Raw genomic sequence first — 19,271 nt, 5'->3', positions numbered from 1 at the left:
TAAACATCTTTGTTGACCTCCGTACTTCAACAGACGGATGATAAACTTACCTTCTGCGGTCAGATCAGCTCGAGCTCCTGTCGCACTGCTGCCCAGTCTGATATTTGAATGTTGCCTTCCCGTTGTACAAGCTAATAAATCCTTCTAGGAATGCTCATGATTCAACAGCCAGATTCCTCTTTCTCCGACGGAGTAACTGCCAAAGGGGTGGCCTGCCCCCGCATCTTTTGCTGAGGAGGTAGAGCGTAAGGGTGGGGAGGGAAGTAGAGGCGCGGGTTTTGAGGATTAGAGATGGCAGATTGTAGATACATCATATTATTGGAGTGGTAAGGCGTGAAGGATGTTTTTGATGGACATATTTTTTTATTTTTTTTTCCTGGACAACAAACTAACTCTTGATGATTGCTGACTGAACATCCAAATTTAAAAGGAGGTTCCAAATTTGCGGGAAAAAGTGCCGACATGGTCTCAGATGTCTGTGTTTGCATGCAACCATGGAGTGGATATGAGGTTGGTACTTGACAGAAGGCCTGTTTGCTCTGTTTAGAGTATGATGTAATGACTCTGTGCAACACAATATTTCTTATGGTAATCCGTGGTATGGCAGGACCTGTGGCCACAGCAGATGATAGGTTCAGTTCAGAAACACTTTCATGTGGTAAATTGATGAATTTGATAAATATGATAAATTGATATACATTCAAATACTATTCTTAGTCAGCAAACGTATCAAAGAAGCAGATAATTAAGAGAAGAGTGTATAATCTGATTGCCTCATGTTTTGAAGTCCTGTTGTTGGTACTGGTGAAACTTATTTGCATGTGATAAGCAATGACCAACAGTTATTTTGTTGCCACATGCCCTTGCTAAAATTGTTACCTTCTTGACATTCTTGGCAAGCATACAAAACAAACACAAGGCTCGTAAATTTGAAAGGTGTTTTCCATGTGTTATCAATCAAATATTACAGGTGCAGTAAATCCTCTTAAGCTAACCTGTTTGTTGTACTGTCAGTGTAATTTAAGTGAATATTCCCATTTAGGCTAATAGAGAAAGTAGGGGGGAAATGCAGCCTTCACTCCCCTGATATTCACTGGTTTATATTAATAAAACAATGTATCAGTAATTAAAATAAAGCAATAGCAGTGTTCATATCCAATTTTATGATTGCACATCAAAGATAAGATACATTGCTGCTAATTGTCCTTTTGAACTCCACAACTTAGATTGTTATTGATAGACTGACAGTTGTTGGTGCTGGTGTTTGTTTATTTTACGAGTAACCAGAGATCGTGTTTGCAGGCTGATGCCATTAATAATTCAATGTGTTTTTTTGACTGGACAGGTGCACATGTCTGGTACCAGTTTTATACTTAAGAAATATAACACGAGTGAGAGGGTGTGATTACCTGCGGAACTCTGCCTCCATACTATGGCATGATATCCTTTGTTAATCTCACAAACAGCAGTGTTATATCACCTTCATGCAACAGCTCTGCTAACAGCTAATTGACACCAGTCTTTGGTTTCTTTTCTTTATTTTGACTTTATCCTCCCCAAAAATAGTTCCAGCCTGTGCTTTTCATGTTAAGCATTGCCAAGCAGTAGATATTGTCTTCATCACTCTGCCACAGTGAGTCAAAGTACTTTCCTGCTTAAAGGGACACCAGGCAAGCCTGATGCTTTTTCTCTACGAAACTCCCCCTCGCTCGGTCTGAAGCTCTTTTCTTTTTCTTTGCATCTTCCATCAAGGATTTTCGCTGCTTTTTTGCCGGCTATGCCATTATTCGCACGTTTGCAACAATCGCTAGTGTTTCGTTAGCCTGCCTCTGTGCTGTGGATGCAGGATGTAAACTGATCCTGCTTCGGTCAGCGGGTACGATACACTGAACTTGCAAGCTGGATATTCTTCCTACAGGCAGTAGGGGCGGGCGAGAGAGTCTTCATTCGCCCTGTAATGAGTCATTTAACCACATACCGACTTGCGAAGATGAGTCATTAAGACGAAATCGTTGCCTGGTGTCCCTTTAATCCATTTGCTCCCTTATAAAATGTTAACAGATGCTAACAACCACACAGCGAACACTGACTAAATGCATGCTACCATTCTAACTTAATGTCTTTTGCCAATAGTTGGCCATGTTGTGCTCCGAAAGCTTTTTTGACATTTTTGCAGGGTGTTCTGACTTGGACCACAGAACTGCATTGTGCATATAGCATAGGCAAATAAAACATGGTCAATATACAGTAGACTGGGAGTATTGCATACTGTGTCTTTAAGTCTGAATTGAATGTTGACATCTACAATTCAATGTTTAATCCAGAGTGTAACAAACATGGAGTGATTAGTAGCGCTGCAGTCAGAGTGGTAGTGTTGTGCCAGGATATCCCTAAGCTACTCATGGAATGCCTCATGGAATGCCTGTCAAATCAGACACTAAAGAATTGTTCGGCCGGATGTACTGTAACTTGTAGTAACTGGAAGTGGGGAAGTTGGAATCGCTTAAAAAGCAGAACATGGGGAAAACACAGGAGTAGAACAGATTTTGCTGAGTTCCGCAACTTTGTGACAAATTTGATTTGTTGAAATGAAGATAAGACTGTGGTGCTAACAAAAGCAGCCTTGAATCCTGTTACCAAAAAACAATTTGATTTCCTGAGAGTTATTTAGTGTGGGGGTCAGAGGATGGATTCAAAACAATTCTGTTGATGTATCTCAAACACTGCCATTTATGAATTTGCATCCCATTTCACCAATAACCACACAGCTGGCAACAGAACACTGCAGGAATGTTAAGTTACAGTTAAGAATAAATTGACACTAGTAGACTTTTCATGAAATGTCATTGTTTTATGAATTTCCATGAAAAGTCTACTATTCATAGATTTAATATTTTTTAATAAATTAAATGGGCTCTAATGTGTATGACACGAAATGCACTATGCAATACAATAATACCATCCCACATAAGCTGATGCTAATTTAATCACAAGGCAAAACATCTTGCTAATTTAATGCCACATAACAGTCATTTAATGCCATAAAACAGGTGAACATGTTGTTTTTTATTGATGAGTTTAATTTTGAACAATTCTAAGTCTAAAATCTTGACTCAGTACAATTTAGAAAAATTACTACATACTGTAGTGCGTTGAGGTTTTGACTGGTGTGATGATCCTGTTGCTCAAATTAGGTGCAGCCAGTTTTACATTACTGACAGTGGTGTAAAGCATTTTTAGGCATGGATGTCCAAAATGGATGGATGAATGTTCAGCATACCTAACGGTTGAACTGGCAAGTGTGAATTCAGACATTTTAACACTTAAATGCATGCAGTGAAAAATAGGATTCATCGATCTGGGGACAATGTAAATAACTGACACGACGTAGAGTCAGTATGTATTCTATGCATAGTTAAGACTTCCCAAAACTGTGTGAGCACGGTTCTACAAGTAGGCCAAATACTTCAGGAAAGTTTTAGTGCTTGACTCCATGCTTTGACTCAACTCTGGCATGGGAGGACGTGACCTGAGAAGCTTGATATCCCTTAAGACGGATCAGAGGTCAAACGCCTTTCATATTCCCACAGTAAACAATGCAGGCTTCCTGTCACGGAGTCACTTGACACACGCTTTTTCACATCTGTTGCTGTTAGCTGTGTGTGACCACTTTTTCATGGCCAATAAAGTCCAGAACGCCACCCCATGTGTGCACAACATGTGTCAGACTTTTATCAGACCGTCATAGACACAGTACATGGCCATGCGACAGTTTGTGTTAATTTTTATATACAATGTTTTATTTTCTGATGATCTGGATTGGGCCATTTCTAGGCTTTTCCCCCCGACATTGCACCTACTATAGAGGGCACTGTTCCCACATACTTTGGCTTACCATCAAATGCTTGACCTCTTTTGAAAGCTAAGACCCTGTAGTTTCAAACACAGAACAATTGTGTGACGTACTGTCACAGAGTTACAGAGGCTAGAATATTGTTTTTTTCTTTCTGCCGGATAACAAGCATCTCTGAACTGACCATATCAAGGTCACTTGATATGACTTAGAAACACAACTGAGCCCTAGCACCAAGACTGAAGCTGTGTGCAAAAGTATATCAATATAGAATGAAATATGAGTACTTTAGACCATTATTTGCCAAGGTATTCTCATGTGTTTCGTAAAATGCCCTATGGAAACTCCCCATAGCACTTCTGGTTACCCAAAATGCATACTGACAATAAAAGGCTTACTGTGTGGCAACCTCTTGGTGTAGAAGCACAGTCCTGGTCTCAAATGAAAGATAACGCTCTGTAGTTTCTTGTAGACTATTTGGAATGTATGTCAGGGGTTTATAGATATAGATTGACTACACAAAATATGGAATAATTACACAAAAGTCTCTATTTTTGCTTTTTCTTTGTTGGTTCAATGGATGTGTATAAAATGGGACTATACATCTGCACAATTAATATTGGATAAAACAACATGAATATTCAATTTCCTATGGATTCCTGTGAATATTTCAAGACCCAATATACTGCATCAACTTATCGCTAAGGGATACTGTATATACTGCAGCTATAAAGTAGGAAGCACCAAAGGCGGAGAAGGGGGAGGAGGGCATTTTTTATTACATTTAATTGAGACAAAGTAAGATTAATCTGACAATGTAAAGAACTATACACAGATTGTACATGTATTCCCAAGAGTCCAAGCTTTCAAATGGTGAATAATATTACTATGCTACATAGCAATATGGTGCATACATTTGATATAGAATGTTGGGGGAGGTGTAGAGTACTGGAGGGTAGGAGGAGGGTAGGTGTACTGTGGAAGGCATACTATTCCATAACAGGTTTTAAGAACAGCATTCCAGATTATGTTTATGTGTAAAGTATGGGGCAGGATATAGGCACCAGTTAGATTGGTCTTAGGGTATTTTGTTTTTGACCAGGAAAACATTTAAACATCTGCTTGAACGAAAGAATGTATACTGTAAATCATGCTGTGTAATCTTTGTTTTGGACTGTAGTGCAATCAACATGGAGCCGGTGAGTGTCAGTGTTTTACACTCGGCTGTTTAACTATCCACCTGATGTTCACCCCTCAGCATAGTCATCCTGTGTACTAGTTTTACCATCTGTCACAAGGCCTCACACATTTCTTTTTTACTGCCAGTATGTACAAGAGTTCCTTCAGTGTTTATTTTAGGTAATAATGGAAGGTGATAAACCAAGGTCAAGGTAGCAGTGATGGAAGAAATGACTGCCAACTAAAGCCAGACTCATTAACCTATGCCACATATCTGACGTGTAACCAGCCAGTGATTAAAAAAGAACAGAAAGACAATGTAAAAGACTTGACCATGTCAAAATTGTTGTTTCTATCAATTTATATTCCAATAAATATTTTACAAGATATACTAACTTGCTGTAATGGCATTTATGAGCTGGTCCGTGGAGAAGCAGAACTAACCATCCTTTAACCCTCAGCATAAATCACCCCAATCCCTTTCACAACAATCACCCCAACCCTTTTCACAACAGTATTGTGTTTTGGAAGGGTAAATATAGATGTTTGGGGGGAGGAGTTCAGCAATTTGTTTTTTAAGATCATGTATATGGCATATTATTACATAAGTTTTGTAAATAAAAAAAATGTCACTACAACTGTTTTCATAGTCTTTTTTTATTGGGCATATAACACATATTTAACATATGTCGGCACATTTAAGATGTTGTAATAATGTATTTTCATTTCAGTGGGTTTAAGGGGCGCATTTCATACATTTTCCTTCAGGTGTTTATGTAGGACTACGTAAAATGTATAGGGTTTTTTACAAAACTAATCACATGACACAAAAAATATAACCAAAGCAATATTAAAGAGCACATAATTTCTCAGCTTTGCTTCACTTAATGTTTTCATCTGCAGTCTTTCCAGCACCGGATCACTTACTCTGAAACATAAAAAAACATAAATGAACAAAATATACTTTGAAATCTGAAATACACCGAATTGAATCAACCTTAGTTGTGTCATCCACCTACTAAGCATAAGATCAAATAAAACATTGCACAGTTTCAGCATCAAAAAGTCATACCTCGAACTGTGAGCTTGGTAGTGCACTCTGCCCTGCCGTGTTGGTTCTCCGCAATCACTTTGTACTCACTGTTGTCCTTGGGGCCCACTCTCAAGATGAGCATTGAACAGACCCCACACGTGTTGGAGATTAAGTAATTGGTGTCCGTGTTGACACTAATGTTGTTGCGATACCATGTGACATGAGGTGCAGGGTTTCCACTGACAGCACAGCTCATATAGCACTCATAGCTCTCAGGGCTGCTTCGTGTCTTCAGTGGGACCAGAAAGGATGGCGCCGCGTCAAAGGTGCAGGGCTTGGATTCGGGCATGTTCAGAGTAAACTTCTCTGTTTAATAGAAAACAAAATGTCCCACTCAGATACCAGCTGACTCCAGATTAACTACATGCATGCAAGTCATTCTGCCGCTGAGTTTCATTTTGTTCATAAAAAGTAATCTTATGGCAATTGCTGATATTTTAGATCAAATGTACACAAGTGTTGACTTGAGCTACTACTTTAAAAGTGATTATACCTTTCTTTCTGACCACCTCCCATTTACAAGACTCTGAAGGGTCAGAAACTCCCATATCATTTTTGGCGTACACCCGGAAGCGGTACTCTCGTCCAGGCAAGATATTCACAGCAGTGAAGTTGTTATTGAAGAGGCGATCAGCCACAGTTTGCCAAGAGCGCTTGACTGAGTCTCTCTTTGTCACCATATAATGTAGCCTGTCATCACGCTTCTCATCTGGGGATGCCATCCAGGACACAGTAACAGTACCTGGGACATTCTGCTCTAGCTCCACAGGGCCGGGGGGCTTGGGGTCATCTGAACATTAAGTGATGAGTGTGAATACTTAAATATTTCATCTTGTATGACTCAAATTACAATAAAAATGTTTTAAATGGTGTTAACATCAGCTGAAACATAAAGAGGACAAACGAGTTATAGAATTACAGAATAGAACAGAATAGAATTACAGTTTAATAGAAGACAATATGATATAAAGAGATAGATATGAGAAGGATATGGTCAGATATGTTTAAAAAAAATCTTAGTGATGGTCAAAAAATGATTTTAGTGAAAGTTGATGTGTAATAATAAAACATGTTTGAACTACAGTAATACTGTATATGAATTTCCATTTATTAGTTCAAGCATATGTTATATTATGATGCATCAACATTTTAAAATTGTATTTTTCATATGGCATTTTTGGGATTATTCAGTAATTGTAGTATTACCTGTTACTCTAATCTCAGTGCTGAAGGTTTCTTGTCCAACAATGTTTTTTATTATGATGGTATAAATTCCTGTGTCTAAACGTTCCGATGAAGGAATCAGAAGCTGTGATGTGCCTTCAGCATTGCTTACAGTAACTTTTTTGGATATGGGCATGCCATCCTTTAACCAAGTTATTTTTGGCATGGGTGAAGCCTGCAACATTATGGAAAATTGTAAAAAACTTTGAGATATTATACAAATTAACTTTCAGAAATCTTTTTTTTTTGATGAAAGGTCTTAATATTGCTTACATATGTCACGTAATTAACAATAAGAATGTTTTTATTAATGTAAGAAATCAATTAATTCTTAAATAGAGAGTACCTTAAAGTTGATGTTGACACGAGTTGAATTTCCAGCTCTCACGACCATGAAACTTGTCATTTTACGATCTGTAAAAGTTGGCCTCACTAGAAAAACCCCCAAAACAAAACAGGAGCATAGTCATATTAAGACCATTATTGACACTCACTTAGCTTCGGTAATGATAAGTAAGTATATCATGTCAGTATTTCTACCTGGAGGTGGCATTGCAATAATGTAGTTGTCTAAATCTTGAGGCTCTCCATCTCCTCCCTCATTTGTTGCAATCACTCTGACCCAGTACATGGCCATGGACTTTAAACCAATGATGGTATAGGAGGTTGTGGTGATTGCATTTGAGTTACAACGATCCCACTCTGTATTTTCAGCAGGCCTGATCTCCACATAGTAACCTTTGGCCTCATCCTGTACCCCTTCTTCGTCTTTGGGCTTAGTCCATCCCAAGGACAAAGAAGTGTAAGTTGAATCTGTCACCTTGAAATCAATAACTTTTCCAGGGGGTTCTGTAATATAAAAAGTGAATTAACAATGTAATATAAATAAAGCTGTACACGTGTATAGAGAAGAATGATAACATTTACAGTTTAAATGTGTAAATAGAGCCTTACTCTTTGGATCTCTGGCAAACACAAAATCAGAAGGGGTGCTTGGTTCTCCAGCGCCAGAGAAATTAATGGCTGACACTCTGAATTCATATTCTATTCCCTCGACGACATCTTTCACTCCATATTCTTTTGCTGGAAGTGTTTAAGAGAGACTTTTAGATATATACTGTATATAATGATTAACAAAATATTAGCAGCATAACATCAGCAGTATAGGCCGTGCATACATATCAGATATCATTAGTACATAACATCTCCCATAGCTTATTAAGTTGAAAGAAATCATGTGATTTTATGTTGGATGTATTCCTGACACCTTTGATGGGTTCATCTAGTGGGTTTACTGGGCCCCATATATTGCTGCCTCTCTTGCGTTTTTCTAAATTGTAGCCCACAATATTGGTTCCACCAGTGTTGCTTGGTGGAGACCAGGAAAGATTGATGCAGTCCTTGAATGCACTAACCACCTTGGGCGTGGAGGGAGGGCCAGGGTAAGCTGTGGCATAGAATAGAAACATTAGAACAATAGAAACAACATTTTTATAACTTATTGAAATTATAGCATTATGTCACCCTGCAACAAATCTAAAGGAAAAATAACATGTACGTCTACATACAGTATGTATTTTCTCTCATTGATTTGGTATATTGCAACCACATCTAGTACATTTTCCACTTGATTTTCTCAACAGAAAAAAATCTGGATGCTTGTATATCAATTTGCCAAACTTGTGAATTTGAAGTGAAATGTCACACTGAAACAAAGTAACACATTAGTGACCGGTATCCAGAGCATAGTGGCATTGTAACATATGACAGAGATGAAATTATATCATCAAAGTGTTGCAACAGTGGTAGAAGCAGGATAATGGACTTCACACCGTTCAGGTAGCAGAAGTTGTATGCACTTCGAGACATGGCCTTCTATTGCTATTCTATTGTCGTTCATTATCCCTGACATAATAGTTATATCAAAAGTGCAGAGCAGAAGTGAGAAGAAAAGATGTAATGGTATGAAGGAAGTACTGTAGATTTGAAACATAACAGTGCAATCTGTCTCTCACTCACCTTTGGTGCCAGCTTGGATGTCATCCGTTTCCATTACCTCACTTGTGCCATCTGCAGTTATGGCCCTGATGCGGTAGCAGTATTTCCTCCCGTGGTCCACGTCAGTGTCCTTGTAGTGAGGAACACCAGGAATCATACCAATCTTCTTCCAAGTGTTGCGCCCTAACTGCTGACGCTCCAGGTTGTAGTTTATCACAGGGGAGCCTCCGTCATCCTTTGGTGCGCGCCACTTTATCTCCACACAATGAGCTGAGGCTTCAACTATCTCAACAGGACTCTGAGGCGGTGTAGGCTTATCTGAAATATTAGATCACAGTTTGCAACATTCAAAGAAAGAACATTAAAAAAAACTCATTGTATAGCCATGATATTGGTCAACATGGTTTTACTGACCAGTGACAATAAGCTTGGATAGGGCTTCAATTGTTCCAAACTCATTTTTTAACTTGATTTTAATCTCTCCTGTTTGTTTCCGCTGGCACTTGTTGAGAAGCAGACAACTCTGAGAGGATGATTTTTCTAGTTTTATGTTTTTGTCGTTCAAGAGTTCCTCGCCTTCACTGTACCATTGGATCTTCATTGGCTCTCGGCCCACAAAGTCCAGCTTGAAGGTGGCATTCTGACCTGCTTTTATGATCACTGGCTCTGAGAACTTAGCCAGTTCATCTGGATCAATCCTAGGAGGATCTGCAAAGTATCACAGATCACTGCAAGTTTAATTATCAAAGACCACTACAGTGCCACAAAACAGAGCCTAGTGAGGCTAAAAAACTTTACAAAGTATATGCTGGAACATTTAAGATGACCCTTCCAAAATGTCTATTTAGCAAATGTATTAGTTTCTTACCTTCAACAATCACCATAGCCTCAGTTTTACGTCCGTCTGCCTCAAAGCGGTATTTTCCTGCATCTTCCTCTTTGCACTTACTAATGACCAGTTTGTGATAAGTTCCATCTTTAATTATAGCCAATCCTTCCTCTGACATTAACTAAACAAAGATTTGGGACTGTGAGTGTATTTTAGAAGTAAATCACACAATACAATGTTGAGTAAATATGAATTCATCCATCATATTAGCTCATGACTATTTAATTTGTCAAATGTTCTAACATGTTCAATGTCTTTGCATGACTTACCTCTTTCCCGTCTTTGTACCATACTCCATCACAGTTTTCACTGCTCAGCTTACAGACTAACTCTGCTGACTGACCCATAATAGCATTGACGTCTGATAGTCCAGAGGTGAAGTGGACACCAGGATCTGGAATATATGTTCGGTATAATGATTTCTGTTTCTGACAGCTTATAGACACCAAGGAGAAAACAGTAGGCTACATTTACAACTACATCCAGGTAAAACCAAGACTCATGAAGTCAGATTGGCATGACTTTTCAAGTGTTTCCTCATCTGCTGCTGATTTAGTCTTATAACAACTTTCATTAGCGTTAATGAAACTTCAGACGCCAGCAGTTTATTATACCCCTAAAACTCTTTGTTCCTCTAAATAGCTGTTCCTAAAAATTGTAATGCTCCTGAAGATTGGTTCCAAACTAATCAATGATTTAACCAGTATGATGAACAGAGTTGATGGATATTCACATGAGCTTACCGATGACTGTATCAGGTACCAGTGGGCCTGTCCTGACCCTCTTCTTTTTCTCACCGTCACCCTCAGTTGAAGGTTCCTCTTCAATTATGATAGGCTCTTCTACAACTTCAATTTCTTCTTCAACTAATTCTCCTTCAGCTTTAACTTCAGTGCTCTCTACCACCACTTCATCTCCATCAGTAACAGGCTTTGGTTTAGGGGCTGCAGGTTTTTTCACAATCTTTTTAGGTTTGTCTGGAGCTGGGACCTTGGCTGGTTTTGGTTCTTCTGGAGCAGGAGGTGCTTCCACAGCAGTTTCTTCAACTACTTCAGGAGTTGGTTCCTCAGTTGGTTTTGGAGTCGGTTCTTGTTTAGGTGCAGCCACCTCTTTCTCTGCTTGTGCCTGTTTCACCTTCTCTACTATCTCTGCTCTCTCAGTCTGGATCTTGGCATTTTGTTCTGCTGCGATTTTTGCCAGGTCAACTCCACTACCACCAGCAGTGGTGGTTTTACGAGCTTTCTTCTTGCCATGCGTACTTGGTTCTTTGTCAGCTATGCCAATAAAAGGAATATATCATTACATGTAAATACAGGAGCACAGTGATAATATTAAGGACCACAATTCTGGTCTGTCTTTGTTACTGTGCCTTTAAGCAGTTCTTGACAGTTGGGCCAACTGTAGTCTTGAATTAAATCTTAATTTCCTCATTTCATAATCATCACTTCACATAATAGCACTAGCAAATCATATCCTTTGTTGTCAGTATGCCATTTACACTGTTAAGTACTGATTTGTTGAAAGTGTCCTAATAGGCTAGTAAATTGAGAGATGTACATCTCTTTGTCACAATAGATAGTGCAAGACTGCTAGCTCTCAGATTCAAAGTATCAGTTATCCCAACTTTAAGACTATTTGTAGTCTTAGGTTACGGTTACCTTCTACTACAAGCCATGCATTGCAGGACTTGATTCCAGCAACAGCTGCATAGATGCCCTTGTCTAGTTGCAGACAATCTTTTACCACCAGTCTGTGGATGAGTTTGTCCTCAGATACTTGGATGTCATACTTCTCACTCTGTGTCAGGGGCACATTCTTCCCAAACCAGGAGATCTTTTCCAGTGGTTGAGATAAAACACATTCAAAGACAGCATCCTCTCTCTCTGTGGCCTTCACTTCTTGAATCTTCACTAAGAACTCCACTGCTGGAACTACAGACGGGAGAAAAAGCATTGTTTTGCACATTGTACCATTATCATGGTAATTTGAATAGATTTGATGTTCACTTCATGTACATCCAATTTCAGTGACATGGATCATGTACATGACATGTGTAGCATATAATAGAAACACACCTTAAACAGCTGTCTTACCTTTAAAATCTGTTGAGAAGATGTTGACACCTTCCACATCCACCTGGTATAACCCAGCATCCTCTGGCAAAAGGTCTTTAACTGAAAACACAAATTTCTTTCCTATCTGTTTTAAAGAATGTTTCTCCTCGTCGTCTATGCTAAAAGGAACCATTTCCCCATCCTGTTAGAAAATGAATAAATAAAAAGAGTTAGCTATTAAAACTCTGATAAGTAAACACAATTGTGTTTTGGTTTATACATTGCATTTATAACCTAGAAATCACATCAGTCATACTTTGTAAAGAAAGATTCTTGAAGTAGGGTCCTTGAGGTCCATTTCAAATTCAAATTCCGCGCTTCCCTCTGATTTGACTTGAATTGGTTTCAGGTTGGCCACATAACTTACAACCTGTAAGGAGAATTTCAAAAATCCCAATAACAATGAAGACTATATACAATTTGAGACATAATTGGATTCTGCGTATAGCCTGTATAGTCGCAAAGCAAACTAAGCAAAGCAAACTTTATTGGGACAGGTCTGAACTGCATTAGTGTATCTCAGCAAAGATAACACATCTGTAACTGTTATATCACCTGTGCTTGTTCCTCTTCCCTTTCCTTCTTCTTCTCGTTGAGTTTCTTCAGCATCCAACGGAAATCTGTGATTCCATACTCAGCACAGATGCGCTCATAGTCATTTTTGCTAGCGCTAAGTAAAAGCTCCCAAAACTTCTCGTCTGGCTCCCCTTCCTTCTTCTCTTCTTTAGGTCGCTCAGCCCTTTAAGAAGAGTAAAATACATTTCTTATACTTCATATTCTGATATGTGGTTTAAAAGTGTGTTTTTTTCTGAAAATCTCACTTACCTTGTCTTTAGAAGGTGTGGTGCTGGCATTTCTCGTTGTGCTAGAAGTTGATTTACAATCAGTACATGTATTGGTTGGCCTTATATATTCTTTTTATTTCCAAGAGTGTGTGACATACAGCGTTGAACATAACAGATTAAGGGCCTGTGTCCACCAAATTTTGTGGCAACATCGCCCATTCTCTTTGCTTGCAAGAGAGATGTGACAAGCCCAGCGCTGTTGTAAAAGTTAAAGAGATGAAAAAATGGTCGGAGGGGGGCGGGGGGTTGAAGAGAGAAAAAATGGTCGGGGGGGGGGGGGGTCACACTGCTTGCGCAATTGGCAGCGCTGCGATATGAAACTCATTATTTTGAATGGCTTGCGCGCACAAGAACTGGTCTGCCGCTGCGCCGAGCAAAGTTTGACCGTGGCGCGCTGTAAATCATAGATATTTTGCGCTGAGCCCGGCGGCAAGCACAACAAAAATCTTTGGGTCATTACCTCAACCAAGAGCAACCTACAGTAGCAGCGAGCACAGTGCATATCGCGTGCAATTTGATCCCCACTTTAGCACCAAGGGCGCTGAGCGATGTGAACGCTGAACTTCATAGGATTTGTAAAGAAAATAACCGTCGTCGGCACAAAAAACGTGATTGGTAGACACAGGGCCTAATTCTATCAGTGCATCGTTTACCTGTTCTGGCTTGTTGCAGTGCTTTGCTTTTCTTGAATCCAACTGGAGTTTGCAAAATAATAACATCCAAAAATATAAATAAACAGCAATAAAACAGCAATGTAACGTGTAATTATAAGGTGATATAAGCAAATTCCTTAACACTTTACGGTAAGGGTACGTCAATTAGCATGAATTAATTCATGATTTATGCATTACTTAATTCCTTTATATCTTATGAATCATCAGGAATTGACATGAGTTCATAGTCTCTCATTCATGACCTCATTTTGATTTATGATTTCTTAAGCATGATCATCATGATTGCATGAATTTAAGGTTAACTTCTCATGAGTTCATGTCTCTGGCCCCTCAGCTAAAGTGGTGAATAATGACATTTGTCCAGAGAACCACAAAGTTGTGTTCAAATTTGAGAATATTGAGCAGTCGTGACCACATTTTTGGCAGAAAAAGAAATAATCATGATCATGCTTAATAAATCATAGTTCATAATGATGTTTCCATTATACCTTATACAGTAGTTTAGGTGTTGTGCTGTTCGTGTATGAGGTCACAAATAACAGACTATGAACTGATGATTCATGAGATATTAAGGAATGAAGTAATACATTAATCATGAATAATACATGCATGAATTCATGATAATTCATGTCCCCTTAACGTAAAGTTTTACCGCAAATTATAATCTAGATATTCACAAAAATATACTCACCTTCGATGATATTGAGTGCTGCAGTTACAACAGCTTTTCCAAATTCATTGACTGCATAGCACTTATACGTATCAGCTTGATCTGGATCTACATTTGGCATCTGTTTGAATGCAATTGAGCTATATCAGAAAAAAAATCCTCTGAAGGACTCCAATGGGAAAAGGATATCAAGACCCCATTACGCGCCATTAGTATTTATCCTTCCATCATCTGTGAAAAGCACTTTAAAAAGAGAAGAACATTTGCATGCGCATACTACACCTTACCATGATTTTGAAAGATTGTTGTGTTTGGAATTCATTTTATCATTTGGGTGTGTTAATTTGGTCATGTCAGAGTTTTGAAACATAATTTATTGTCCTTGCATATATAAAAAAGAGAGTAGTGCTAGAACCTGGAGTTGGTGCTCATTGGAATTTGGGTCAAAAATGACTTGATACTTTTCAGGGTCATCAGTGTTGCCATTATTTCTTCTCCAGGTCACAGTTGGTGTTGGATCGCCTGTAATTATGGCCCTGAAAATAGCTAGTTTACCTGCAAAAACAATATGAAATCACAGCGGTGTAAGGTCTGTGTTTTGACGGTCATCACAATAAAAAAAAAGATCTCAAAGTCATTACATATATAACAATCATTTCCTACCCTCTTGGATTGTAAGAGCAATTGGCTTGCGGGTGAAGTCAGGTGTGGTCTTTCCTTCTGGAAGCTCCTCGACATATTGTGTGATCATTACTCCTGGGACTCTGGACCTTCTCTTGATTTTCACTACAGAGGAAAAAGAGTTGTGAACTTGAGGTAAGTTCTTTTTAAAAAAAAAAAAAAAATCGTTTTACATATTTAGGCCTACACATCGGACTGATGTGAGTGAACTAGCTTGTGATTATTCCAACTATTAGGCCATTCTCTGTACTGAGGGGAAATCATTCTCTGAAAGAAATATTATGAAAGAAATATCATTTTGGTAATAACAGATCATTTATCTTGTTTAATTCCTTGGCAGAAGATTAACATTTATTATTCCACTCCACTTGAGAAATTAGTTGGAAAGAAGTAGTTCTACAAACAAGACAGTTTTAGCAATTAAAACATTTAAATTATAACAGAAAATGAACACAACGCAAGTGGCAACAGTGTAATAAGCAGGATAATGGACTCCATGCCATTCGGTGTCGCGTCTGGTCCGTTTGCCTCAATCGTGCATTTCTTTCTGTGAACCGTCCATGTCGTCTATTATCCCATGTTTGATAGCATACGTAGTGCCATTTTGTTGCACATTTTCTACAGCATTATTATGGCCTTTGCTCACCTTGCCCAGGAGCAGTGGGTTCTTCATCTTTTGTTTTCCTGAATTTCATTCTGGTGTTCCTTTATGTACTAAGATCTTGGAAAAAAGAAATCAGTTGCAAAATTAGTACTCACTTCTTAAAATAAATAGAAAGGATGATAAATTCAGCTTTTTGAATATTTGATCATTATGAGGATATACAACATACAGAAATGTAGACTTTGTCCATCTATCTCTGTTTTTATTTGGCAAAAAGCGTCCTATACAGCAGTGAAAAACCCACCAGACACTGGCATAGTACCAATAAAAACTTTCAGTGTATCAATTTTCATAGAATAGTTTATTTCTGAGTACAGTAGATTTACTGTACTGTATGTTGAATAAAGGTCACTGGGAGTCAGGATCAACTTATTTTTAAAACAGGGAAAGGAAGGGAGCAAGGTGCCTAGACAGTAAACTGATCTTTATGGTATTGCATGTGTAAAGTGGCAATCATTTGACAGAATACCATGTGGAATTTCACCACTTTTACATTTTGTTTTTTTGTGTCATAATGCTTTTGGAATAGACACACTATCTACAATATATGCAGATTTCCTTCTGTATCTCTTTCTAAACAAACAAAATGTATAAACACATTTTATTAGAGTGTAGAGTCTTACAGTCTTACAGCTGACTATAGTGTGTAGATCTAGGACATCACATGCTGTAAGAAGCTGTATCAGCTTTTAGAAACAGTCCAAAACTCAATATGTCCCAGACAGGATTTATCATTCCAGATGGCTACAGTCAGCATTGGTGTCAGTTTCCAAGCTCTCCAACCACTGGATTTAGGCAATCCGTCTACAGTAAGAATCCGATGCTGACATATTTTAAGCAAACTCTACTCATGTTGAAGTCTCTATTAAATCGAATGATTGAAAGCTGGGGAGTAAAATCTTAGTTTTCTGCTCTTAAATGAGTACACATATTTACGGTAAATTTAGCAAGATTTACGTTGTGTTTAGTTTTTGAATATCATGCTGTTTAAGTGAGCATGTTTCTGATTGTATTCACAATTGTATTAACAATGTAGGTTGTATACTGCTTTTCTCTAGCTGTTACATTGTCTACCATGTACACTCTGATCGCGTTAACAGGCTGTGAAATACCCATGGTATGGTGATGCCAGAACTTATCCCTGCAACCTGACTGAAATCGGATATAGGATGATAACAACCTGCTATATTTTTTTTTTCCTGCCAAACTTGAAATGTGTACACAGCTCCCTTTCACTTGTGTGTGCCTTGGAGGATGATTTGATGTGATCTGTTCTGCAAGCGGAAACTCAAAACGGATTGTAAATTAAGGAATTTATGTGATCCGAGAACACTTTGCATGCACTGAAGTAGACTGAGGCCACTTGCTGCCTCCTCTGCCAGCAATAGGTCACATACCTCATAAAGCCATCAGTCACAGAGCAACTCGTGACACAGGCTACCCTCTGCTTGAGACTGTCGAGATGTGTGACTGTACTAACAGGGAAGCTACACCAGGCACGTAACCGAAGCGGCGAAGCGTTGCTGCAACAATTAGCTTTCACTATAATCAATGGAAATAGCTACACAAGAAAGCGGCGCGTATGTTCAAATAAAATTGACCAGTCTTCTAAAATGGATTTTACGTGTCGCGAAGGGAGCGCTTCAGTTACGTGACTGGTGGAGCTTCCCTGTTATGCTACCAAACATCCTTTTTTGCAAACAAATGGAGCCAAAATGGCAAACGTTTGAAAGGAGTGTATCAATTCAGTATATGATGATGCTGATGTGTAATTTATTTTCCTTTGAAATGTGAGTGGAACGAAGTGGATGATAAAAAGGAGACTTGTTGACGTTATATTTTCCCCTTTGTTTTTTAGTTATATAATACAAAGTAATATTTCATTTTAAAATATAAAAATTATGTACCTCATGCTTCCATTGTAAAAAATGGCATTGTCACTTGTTTACATAGTGACATACAATATTAATTCATTGTCTAAGATATTCTTTAAATATAGGGAATCAGGTTTGGATCGGGGAATTTGCATCAGGAAATATGCATAAGTTAACAGCATGCATACCTTCCTCTCTGTGTCCATATTTGTATCAGGTGAAAAATAGCCCAGCATGGCAACAGCAACTTGTGATTGATTTATAAATACAGTTGCCCATGTGGCTCAGGAACACTTGGTTCTCCGATCCTTAGCTCCGTCTAGCGGTATGACTCCAGGCTCGCCTTACATTTTTATGTTGATTTTTATGACTCGTAGGCTACGTCTTTGCAGTAACTTCACATTCAACCACTATCTTAAGTTTCCATGCCCTGTGCTAAAGAGGGGGGTCAAAATTGCTAAAGCAGCACAAAGTATTATTAGAGTGCATTGACCGACATCAATGTGTTGGCAAAGAAAGATTTCAGGTGTTTCCTTCTATATAACTAACTACCAAAGGGCATTTTAAAAGTCTGAAAGCTAGTCTCCGCACTATTATTAATTATGTAATTGGTAATATTAATTAATTACTTGTAACAAAACATGGTGAACTCGAAAAACATTTGCAAATTTTTTTTTTGCATTCACAGGTTTTTTGCAGCTTATTTTTTACACAGCTTTAAAAACATAGTGAAACTAGTGAAACTCAGTTACTTCTACATAAACAATCTAACTACCAAAGGGAATTTAAAAAAAATAAAAACTACTCTCCATGCACTGTTGAATTGAATTATGTATGTATAAATTACCTATTTATTGTATAATTAATTGCTGTGCTGTGGAGCAAGTTTGCATATTTGGTGGAATTAGCTGTTTTTTAACAGCTAAACAGAAAAATAGTGAGCCATGAGGAGAAGCACTATTGACATTCAGGTCACTACAGGAGTAAATTAATAGGGCATGCCAGTTATGTTTTTAATACATGCTGTATACGGAACAGAAGATAGATGGAGATATTTCATTCACAGTTTCACGTATCACATATCAGGTATCCTTTTTTCGCCATTACTTGTTCAAGATTTTCAAGCTTCAATTGGCAATGTCACCATACAGATGAGCATAAAATAGAATACATGAATTAAGTTAGTTCTCTTATAGACCTTTTTCTATTAATATTTATTCATATTACATACTACAACATACACAGAGTTATTGTGAAGGCTTATAGAACATGGAACCAGTATGATGCAGTGAACATGATGTGCAGAGGCAAACACGCAGAATCTTTAAGTGTACAATTAGTGGGCCAAGTTTAATTATTTGCTAAATGTGAGTGTCGTCTAAAGTTCCAATAGCATACATGTTGTCATAGCAAAGTTGTGGAATAAGATTAAAAGAAGGGATAATTGGACAGAAGACAGAGGAACTTACTTTGAATGTTGACTATGCTCTGTGGTCACAGCTTCTTGTGCTTT

General features: G+C 38.2%; 1 protein-coding gene across 1 annotated transcript; it reads right to left on the bottom strand.

Annotated features, from left to right (window-relative positions):
* Positions 1-144: 144 nt before the first annotated feature.
* igfn1.3 (immunoglobulin like and fibronectin type III domain containing 1, tandem duplicate 3) lies at positions 145-15,915 on the bottom strand. The gene is made up of 24 exons (XM_076269179.1): positions 15,867-15,915; positions 15,203-15,325; positions 14,955-15,094; positions 14,561-14,660; positions 13,849-13,890; positions 13,176-13,215; positions 12,906-13,089; positions 12,607-12,720; positions 12,330-12,492; positions 11,895-12,167; positions 11,164-11,510; positions 10,980-11,055; positions 10,506-10,630; positions 10,216-10,357; positions 9,762-10,055; positions 9,369-9,665; positions 8,617-8,796; positions 8,304-8,432; positions 7,890-8,198; positions 7,696-7,781; positions 7,332-7,524; positions 6,619-6,915; positions 6,105-6,431; positions 145-230 (listed from the first exon to the last, which is right to left on the bottom strand). Exons 1-24 carry the CDS (start codon positions 15,913-15,915, stop codon positions 145-147), a joined length of 4,116 nt encoding a protein of 1,371 aa, XP_076125294.1.
* Positions 15,916-19,271: the final 3,356 nt, after the last annotated feature.

Source organism: Alosa pseudoharengus, unplaced genomic scaffold (assembly GCF_046254945.1).
Source record: "Alosa pseudoharengus isolate Yale_2024_CS ecotype anadromous, Long Island Sound unplaced genomic scaffold, YU_APseudo_1.1 YU_APseudo_1.1_scf_5, whole genome shotgun sequence".
In the NCBI taxonomy this organism is placed as follows: Eukaryota; Metazoa; Chordata; class Actinopteri; order Clupeiformes; family Clupeidae; genus Alosa; species Alosa pseudoharengus.
The sequence above is the reverse complement of the archived record's forward strand: the minus strand, read 5'-3'. Positions and strand labels throughout refer to the sequence as shown.

Excerpts from the sequence above, each read along its gene's own strand:
- igfn1.3 (XM_076269179.1), bottom strand. The coding sequence starts at position 15,915 with ATGAAATTCAGGAAAACAAAAGATGAAGAACCCACTGCTCCTGGGCAA. Across the intron at positions 12,493-12,606 it reads CAAGAATCTTTCTTTACAAA|GATGGGGAAATGGTTCCTTT; the intron begins GTATGACTGATG and ends ATTTTCTAACAG. Across the intron at positions 6,432-6,618 it reads GGAGGTGGTCAGAAAGAAAG|AGAAGTTTACTCTGAACATG; the intron begins GTATAATCACTT and ends TCTATTAAACAG.